Source organism: Zeus faber (genome assembly GCF_960531495.2).
Source record: "Zeus faber genome assembly, chromosome: 5".
Classification (NCBI taxonomy): Eukaryota; Metazoa; Chordata; class Actinopteri; order Zeiformes; family Zeidae; genus Zeus; species Zeus faber.
In genome coordinates this window covers 13629632-13639631 of record NC_137192.1, presented here as the reverse complement: position 1 = coordinate 13639631, position 10000 = coordinate 13629632, and the positions used below count along the sequence as shown (strand labels likewise).

Genomic DNA, 10000 nt, shown 5'->3' with positions numbered 1-10000 from the left:
TGGTGGAGAGCATTCAAATAGTGAACAAAGTCAACAAACTCCTTGACATTCATTCATTTGACCGGGGGGGGAGGGGGGTCCCTGATTAGTAGTTTCTCTCATGGCCGACCCTCTGGGGATCTTCCCCAGGTACCAGGATGTGGCCCGGTGGTATTTTGGTAGAATATTTGATCCGTCAGCTAAGCGACTGGAGACATGAGGTGTGTGTGTGTGTGTGTGTGTGTGTGTGTGTGTGTGTGTGTGTGTGTGTGTGTGTGTGTGTGTGTGTGTGTGTGTGTGTGTGTGTGTGTGTGTGTGTGTCTTCTCCATTTCCAGACACTATGTATCTGCAGGATATCCATTACATAGCACAGCTCTGCATGTCAACATGGCACGCTAAAACCCATCTCCAAAGAGCCAGTTGATACATGGGAAGCAGTAATGACTTTAACGTGTGTGTGTGTGTGTGTGTGTGTGTGTGTGTGTGTGTGTGTGTGTGTGTGTGTGTGTGTGTGCGTGCGTGCGTGCGTGCGTGCGGGCGGGCGGGCGGGCGGCCGTCCGTGCGTGTGCGCGCGTGCGTGTAGACACTCACCATACTGTACATTCTATCCTTCCAGATGCATATTCCACATTCTGGAAACTTCTGCTATCTTTGTTATCTTCATTCTCACAGCATATTTCAAAGGCATTTATTTCCCATTCCGATCCCCTCTACTCCCCGCAGTCCAGGATCTCCCCTTGCCAGCAGCTAGTTAGCATACTGAAGATAGCTTCTCAACACCAGTCGACCTGTTAGCTACATGAGAAACATTGATGAGTCCAGTGTGTGTGCGTGTGTATGTGTGTGGGTGTGCGCACACGCCCTAACCTGACATTGTAGTACTCCTACCATGACTGCCATCATACACAGGAAACACTCAAACCCGGACCGGGATGATGACATCGAACTCTCCCTTCCTGAGCGTCTCGCCCTCGAAGTCTTGTGCCCCAATCGAACCTAACCCTAACGCTTCACCTCAAGCTAAACCCTGACCCGCCTACCATGACTACTACCGTACACAGCACCGCCGCAGGATGCCCTCAATCTCTGACCGTGATGACGATGCGGTCGTCCTGTCCCTTCCAGAGCATCTCGCCCTCAAAGTCCACCATCTTGTGCTTGCGGCAGCGCAGCAGGATGCCCACCACCTTGTCGGAGATCTTCACGTAGCGGTCGAACAGTCGTCCGAAGGTGACGACGGCCCTGCCCTCCCGGTCTTTGTAGCCCATGTCCTTGATAATCCACACCATCTCCTCCATCTCGCGGTGGATGTGGCGCTGGGCGCGGTCGCCCCGCTCCGCCGTCTTGGAGCCCTCCTTGGGGCAGCCGTAGCCGGCGTCGCCCTTGTGCAGGCGCTGGGCCATGGCGTGCTCGTAGTCGAACTCCTCGCTGAAGGGGTTGAGCTTCTGGCCCTCGGTGTGCTGAGTCGACCACTGCTGCCAGCGGCTCTTGATGTCGCCCATCGTGGAGATCTTGATCTGGGGGTCGAGGAATGGAATTGATGAATGGATCATTCAGTGTTGATATGATGATGAACTGATAGTCGCAAACAAACATTACATCCCTGAACTGGAAAATAACAGATTTACTGCAAAAGGAAGAAGAGGGGGCAAAGGGAGTCTACCACATCTACTCTACCTCCTTCTATAACTACATCTACCTCTACTCTACTCTACCTCCTTCTATTCTACATCTACCTCTACTCTACTCTACCTCCTTCTATTCTACATCTACCTCTACTCTGCTCAATATTACCACCCTCTAGCTCTACCGCCCTCCACTCTACATCCATCCCTATTCTACTCTACTTCTGACTCCGTCTACTCTACAGCTACAGTACCTCTACTCTACCTTCTTCTACTCGACATCTACCCCTGTTCTGCCGCTACCTCCACCTATTCTACGTCTACCTCTACTCTACTCTACCTCCTTCCATTCTACATCTACCTCCACTCTGCTCAATTCTACCACCCTCCAGCTCTACCTCCCTCTACTTTACATCCACCTCAATTCTACATGGACTCTACTCTCCCTCTATTCTCCATCCCTCTAACTCGACCTCCTTGTACTCCACCTCTACTCTACTTCTACTCTATAGGGAACTTGTGGGGAAATCCACAATAGGAAAGCCATATTTATGAAAATCTATATATATGATGACTCTTTATTGTCTTTTATTTTGTACTTTATTCCCAGTTCTTATTGCAATGTTCACCGATGGTTCTTTTTGATAAATTTCCCCCTTCGTTTCTAGTTTACTGCTACTGATAGGTCTTAGAGGCTCCACAGTGTCTAGAAAAGTGCCGTGTTAATGCTGCCTATTTACCTTTCATGACTGGACATGACATGCTGTATCAAAAGCATCACTTCATTCAGCATCAGCGTCATTAACTCAAAATTAAGTGTGCCATCAGGGAATGGCCACTAGACTGGACGTCACATCGGTCATCGAAAGAATGACAACAATTGTTCGGGTAATTAACTACGCAGGTTCAACAAAGTGCCAGACATGGTACAAAAACTACTGTACTTCAGTGCTGTACTGGATCTAAATTCTACATGTTGACAATATAAAACTTTCTACCAGTCACTTTTTATATTTGAGCAGCAGTTCAATGAGTTATATTATCAGCAACTAGAAATGAAAATATAGCTAATTGAATTTTAACAGTATTATATTGAAATGTTATTCATAATCTTGAGTCGCATTACAAGGTCACAGGAAGTTGCATTATATTAGACCACAGTCATTTTTGGATTTGTTAAAAAAAAAAGAATAAAGCTTTTTTACTGATTTTGTCACTTAAACCAATCAACCAGTTTGATCACTGATGCATTCTGACTAGCAGTGCACTGTCAGATTGAAAAATATAATTGAAAACCTCAACATTTTGCTGACACTTTGGGGTGCCGCTAGAAAATAATTATAATCATACTGGAGGAATATTTATGAACCAGAGTTTTGTTATCTTCACCTAAAATGAGCTTTAGATTAGCCGCCTTCCTTTTCAGTGATTATTCTACATTATGCCCCCAAACTGATAACATTTATAAATTCTGCTCATAATTCTATATTGATTGCTGTGGCCTTTCCCAGATCTGCATAATAATGAGAAATTATGAGAAATGTCCACTCATCTTTTAGCAGATCCTCTCAAATATACGCTTATCTTAAATAGACCCACTGCCTAGTTAAACTTTTCATTACATAGGGATAAAAACAATTACCCTCCCTCCTCACACACACGCACGCACGCACGCACGCACGCACGCACGCACGCACGCACGCACGCACGCACGCACGCACGCACGCACGCACACACACACACACACAAACAAGCATGCATTGGTTGATACAAACCTGCATGCAAGCAAAAAAGATTATACAAACCCAAGCATACAGAAAATACAAAAAAACATCTGTGTATACACACAGATGTAACAAAACTTTAACTAAAGCACAGAAACTCCCACAGAAATGATGCATTTTATACCCAATTCATAAGAATTATTCATTTTTTTAAGTACAGATGGCGAGTCATTTGGTGAAAAATATGTTTATGAAAATATACATTCAGGCCTAGACTGGATGGATGAGGCGCTGCCGGGTGGCCAGGCCTCAGACAGCTCTCATGTTTTACTACCATTATCCAGACATCATTTTCACTGCAATAGTTTTTGTTTCTTGCATTATTCTCTCTCTTTCGTTATTCTCTTTCTATGTCAGTCGACCACCATTCTCTTTTCTCCTACGGCAATCTTTCTCTTATGGCAGGGAAACAGCAAAAGACTCAAATGATTTTTAGAAGACAGCATCACACATTTAAAGGATTCTAGCCCAGAGACTTAAGACAATATACTCTACTACCGCTACTCTACCACTAGTCCACCTCCCTTTACCTCTACTCCACCTCTTCTCTACCTCTACTCTACATCCATCTACCTCTACTCTACCTCTACTCTACCTTCCTCTATCTCTACTCTACCCCCCTCTAACTCAGGGGTCTCACACGCACCTTTTTGCCGAGTCGTTGCCCTGGGTGTTTTATTTATTTTTTTATCACTTATGGGCTACCATAGATCAGGCTCGTGACAGCTTCCGGTGGTGTTTGTTGACAAGTTAGCCAACGCGTTAGTCACTTGGTTGAAACGTGATTCCGGAGTGTCACTAAGTGGAAGGAAAATATATCCTGTCAAATATATATCTCTACCTTCAGCGGCCCCCGGGTAAGTTGAGTTTGAGACCCCTGCTCTAACTCTACTCTACCTCCCTCTACCTCTATTCCACCTCCTTCTGCCTCTACTCTACCTCCATCTACCTCTACTTGACCTCCCTCTACCTCTACTCTACCTCCCTCTACCTCTACCGCACCTCCGTCTACCTCTACTCTACCTCTACTTTACCTCTACTCTACCTCCCTCTACCTCTATTCCACCTCCTTCTGCCTCTACTCTACCTCCATCTACCTCTACTCTACCCCTACTCTACCTCTACTTTACCTCTACCTCTTCTCTGCCTCTGCTCTAACTCCCTCCCAACTCTACATTCCTCTACCCCTACTCTATCTTCCTCTACCACACCTCCCTCTACCTCTACTCTACCTCTACATTGCCTCTACTCTACCTCCCTCTACCTCTATTCCACCTCCTTCTACCTCTACTCTACCTCTACTCTACCTCTTCTCTACCTCTACTCTACCTCTACATTGCCTCTACTCTACCTCCCTCTACCTCTATTCCACCTCCTTCTACCTCTTCTCTACCTCTACTCTACATCTACCTCTACTCTACCTCCCTCTAACTCTACTCTACCTTTACTCTACCTCCCCCTACCTCTACTCCATCTACCTCTACTCAACCTCTACGCCACCTCCCTCTACCTCTACTCTCCCACTATTTACCTCTACTCTACCTCCTATCTCTACTCTACCGCTTCCTTACCATTAAATATCTTTACTTCTACTCTACCTCTAGTGTACATCCCTCTATCTATCTATCTATCTATCTTTCCATCTATCTATCTATCTATCTATCTATCTATCTATCTATCTATCTATCTATCTATCTATCTATCTATCTATCTATCTATCTATCTATCTATCTATCTATCTATCTATCTATCTATCTTTCTATCTATCTATCTATCTATCTATCTATCTATCTATCTATCTATCTATCTATCTATCTATCTATCTATCTTTCTATCTATCTATCTATCTATCTATCTCACCTCAAAGCAGGTATGCTTTGAGGTGAGATATCTATCTATCTATCTATCTATCTATCTATCTATCTATCTATCTGTCTATCTATCTATCTATCTATCTATCTATCTATCTATCTATCTATCTATCTATCTATCTATCAATCTACCTGTTTTTCTTTTTTGCTCTACCTTTACTTTACTAGATCAGATTGTTGGAGCGGAGACTTACTGTAGAATATCAACCAGACAAGACAATATCAAACCAAAATCAATTGGTCCAAACTAGTTCCAGACTAGTTTGGAACTAGTCCTTCATTTCTATCTTCACTCCTTCATTTCTAGCTTCCTCTAACCTCACCTTTCACCTTTCACCTCATCTCACCTTCCACCCTCTTCCCCACCTCTCTCCCCCTCACGCTCTCTCTCTCTCTCCCTCTCGGAATGTTTGTGGCCTCCGGCAGCCTCCAGCAGCGTGTCACCGGAGCCTTCCGGGATCGTCTCTGTGACGAGCGGAGCCTCGCTGCCAGGGGGCCGAGCAAACGCCACGGATTCCCGAGGATAACGACACCCTTGATGAACGTCCCTCTCTTTCCCTCCCTCCCATCCCCTCCTTCTCTCCCTCTCTCTCCCTTCATTCAGTTCACTTACTTTATTGTATACATAAAGGAGAGAATCTTTGTTGGCAAAGCACCAACAATTTGACAAACAGAAGAAGAACATAGAGTTGATCGAGTTGACAATAAACATGTTTTTAATATAATGTACAATATATTTCTGTCTTGTTCCCTCTTTTCCATCAGTCTATCCCTCTTTCCATCCTGGCTTAATGCAAGCCATCCTGTCATGACTCTCACTGTCTGAGGATTCCACTTCTCTTTTTATTTCTTTCTGTCTCTGTCTTCTGTCCTTTCTATTTCTCACCCCCATCTTTGCCTCTTTCCAATGTTTGTTGTTTTCATTCATTCATCGCTTTCTCTTTTTCATTTGTTTTTTTTCTCCCTCTCTCACAATCCTTCGCCTTTTCAGCCACACAGAGGACTTCATCTTCTATCTCTTCTCTGTCTATTGCTTTCCTGTTTCCTCTTTTCCTTGCACAATAATTCCTCCCGTCTGCCTGTCTGTCCATCTGCCTGAAGCTATTTCTAATTAGCTGGTTATTCCACCTGAAGGTTGGACGGCCGGTCATGACTATATTTATTTACAAGTGATTCCATTGCACCAGCAGACGGCAGCGTCTGGATCAGGTTCATGCTTTTACGACATTGAACTCAGTTCTTCCTCTCGGGTTCCTGTTACGTGTTTGAGCACACCAGGAAAGTCCCTTTGACTTAAGGACAAGGAAACAGTAGCTATCTAGTTCTGGAGAAATTAAACAGTTGGTTCTACGAAGGACCATCACCATCACCTATTTAAGAACCACTTCATTTCTTGGCTGGTTCTTCATAAACCTCACCAGAAGAAATTTCTTGTGTACTAAAATGTGCCTGGCGAAAAAAAACCCAATTCTGATTCTGATGAGGTTCTTTGGGACATTGAAATGTTCTTTGTGTTATTGGATGGTGGATGATAATAACCACACAACCACCATGGTCAGTATCACCCAAGCAGTGGAGTACAAATAAATAGTTTTACAAAGGACTCTCCGTTCCGAAAGGTTCTTTGTAAAACGGAAAATGGTTCCTCTAAGGCATTACTGCCGAGGAACATTTTTGGTTCCAGGTAGCATCGTTATTTTTCGCTCTTTACAGGAAGTTTTCCAACCTCAGGTCCAACTGGTCGAGAAATGACAATATGAGCTCTATTTTAGGTCAGGTGTGGTTTGTTCAGGAGCCAAGACATCCATCACTGCCACAGCACAGTAAATTGAGCTGTGGGTGCGACATCAATCACGTACATATCACCGCCAGCGTGTGGTCAGGAAGAAGGAGACTCCACAGCTCCTTTGGTTGTAGATTGCATGTGACGCTAGATCTTGGTCCTTACAAACTTATTAAGCAAATTAAGCTTCCTAAATGGAAAACTAGTTTGATTATTTTCAGAGCCAATGAAAACAGAGCCAACATCAACTTTTCAGGTAGTTTCTGACCGGAGTCTTTCCTATTTCATTCAAGCTGACATTTCCTTCACAAGTGGATTTATTGATAGGAGTGATGGCATAGAGGAACCATTTTATCTTCTTGAAAGAAGCTTTCGTAACAAGGTTCTTTTAAGAACCACTTATTCTTACTCCTATGGTTGGGCTCTACTGTGTTCTTGTTTGATCACCCTCATACAGTATTAGTCCCATCCTTGACCCATAGTGGTGTGTGGTTATCACCAGTAAGACAAAGAACATTTCAATATCCCGAAGAACCTCATGAGGATCATGAAGAACCAGCCAGTGGTTCTTAAGTAGAATGGAACCTGTTGAAGTTCATCTATGGAAAACCAGTTATATTCTAGTCGATTCTGACTCCAATATTCTTTAACCGTTCCCGGTGATATCATTGGCTGGCGCGTTCTCTCTCTACGAGATGAGGTCACGGCGGTTTTTCCTGTTTCAACCGAGTCGGCGTTGCTTTCAGAAGTGGATTTATTGATGCTGGCGATGGCCAGGAGTGTTTGGCAGGACAAAATGTTTCTAAAAGTGGTTTAGAGTGTCTGCAGAGGGGTGAGCTGACGTTAATGGGTTGGAGACACGTGGACAGAAATGTGCGAAAACACACAAACCGAACCCCAGAGCAAAAAAAACCTGATACTGTACATCTTTTGCTGTTGGTTAATTGTGCTGATTCAAACTTTCACCACGGATTGTTTTTTCCGCCTGAGTTTATCTCCTGTCAAACCATCTAGACTCCTGCAGCGTATTGATGACACAGGCCTCAGATGTGTCTCGTGTGACTGATTGCATTTTTCTACGTTATCCTTACTCAATCATATGTTTTATGCAATGGCAGAACTAATGTCATTGTGCTGATGGTGGAATAATCTCACGACAAAGTATTTCAGCTCGAGTTCTGACGGTCCTCCATTGTCAGGTTTAAAAACAACTTGAAGTTTATGAAAGCACATTCTGGGGTGTATGCTATATATAAGTCTTTCCAAATATATTCCAAGATGTGTTCCAAGATTTTAAATCAAACTTAAAGGTCTGGCTTAACTCAACACAATCATATCGCCACATAAGAGGGCCTTGTATGGCTAGTTTGATCTGGAAAATCAACTACTTTTACACTGTTGTGTATTGTATTAGTATTATACTTTTTCTGGATTGTAGTTTATGTATTGTGACGGGGTGTTTTCTTTTCACACCCGGCTCAATACCAACTCTGGTGCATTTTGTTGAAAAATTGTCTTTGTCTCCAAAAATAAACAGTACAATAAAAAGAAAATTATCACTTACTCCATATGTGAAAAAAAGAACTGCCATTACTCTGGAGACCCAGAGCAATAAGTTTTATGTATTTTGAGTGTTTCCACTCTGACACCACCCTGTCACGTTACCTTGGGCCTGTTGACTGCTTTCTCTGGCTGTACATCACTGGACTCGCTCTTTGATTCGCCGTTGTCACTAAGCCCCGCCTCCTCTCCCAGCCCGCTGTCCTCTGTGTCCAGGCTGCTGCTCCTTGAGCCCAGATTCTTCTCCTGAAGCATCATCTTCCTCTCTTGTAGACCTGCACTCCCTCCTGCGCTCTGCAACGCCCTCATCTGGCGCCGCCTCGTCGGCGACTCATTGCCCAGAAACGGCTTAAACTTGGAGGGCCCCGACTCCATCTTTCCACGGATGATGTTGACCAAATCACTCCCACCGCATTCGCTGCGCTTGGGCTGGACGGTCTTCGCGACGGAGCCCGTCCGAATCTTGCTCCCGCCGCCGCTGCCATCATCCTTAGTGTCAACGGTGATCACCCGTGGCATGGCGGTGATTTTGGCGGCTTGACTGTGCTCCTTCCTGTCCTCTTCCTCCACGGAGTCGGGCATCCAACCTGAGGGGAGGGTCTCCTGCTTGTCTGTGTGCTCGTTGGCCCAGCCCTGCCAGCTCTTGGCCAGGTTGGCCACCATGGCGGCGCATTTGATTTTCTTGACGGCCCGAGTGAAGGGTCGAGCATGCGGGGTAGGAGCTGCCTTAGTGCCGCTGTCATTCATGGTTGTTTTTTTGGTGGAAGGGTGCACTACACAGCAAGTGAGGTTACCTTACCCTCTGTGTCGTGAGTCACTGTAGGGTAGAGTAGTGTTTTTGGGCTGGGCTGAAAGTCCAACTTGAGTGTTAAACTCCTTCTGAAGGGTTCTTCTTCTTCTGTGAGGGCTTTGAAGTGAAACAGTCCCTTAGAAGAGAAAAAAGGTGGTCATTTCTCAAATTCTTCCAGAGAAAGACAGAACAACCGAGTTCAATGATCAAGCTTGAAATATAAAAAGGAAGGAATCAAATTTAAAAAATGTGAATTTCATCCTAATTCAACACTGTGGTTTTTTTTTTTTTTAATTCCCGCATAAAAACAAAATAAAATGGTGGACCCCGAGTTTGATCCGGCGCCGCCGGCAGGAGTATTACAGACTGCTCCGTGAATCCGGTGGCGGGCGTGCGTCGTCCACAGGGAGGGTGTGAACACTTGGAGGAGTTAGCTGTAATCCTGGTCCCTCCGGCTTTAAATAGAGAGCGTCCAGCGGGAAGTGATGTCACAGGGTCCCACGTGAGGTGGGAAGGAGCGCGATCAACATTCCTGCTGCTGCAAGACCCCCCCCCACACACACACACAAACACACACACACACACACACACACACACACACACAGAC

At 44.8% G+C, this 10000-nt stretch overlaps 1 protein-coding gene across 1 annotated transcript in view; it reads right to left on the bottom strand.

Annotated features, from left to right (window-relative positions):
• The window catches only part of abraa (actin binding Rho activating protein a), a 10538-nt gene extending 729 nt beyond the window's left edge, over positions 1-9809 (bottom strand). Inside the window, exons 1-2 of the mRNA XM_080001451.1 lie at positions 8709-9809; positions 1-1497 (exon numbers count right to left, since the gene is read on the bottom strand). The exon at positions 1-1497 is cut by the window's left edge and continues 729 nt beyond it. Coding sequence (XP_079857577.1) covers positions 1060-1497; positions 8709-9350 — 1080 coding nt within the window. The 5' untranslated portion in view covers positions 9351-9809 and the 3' untranslated portion in view covers positions 1-1059. The remainder of the gene's footprint in view (positions 1498-8708) is intronic.
• Positions 9810-10000: the final 191 nt, after the last annotated feature.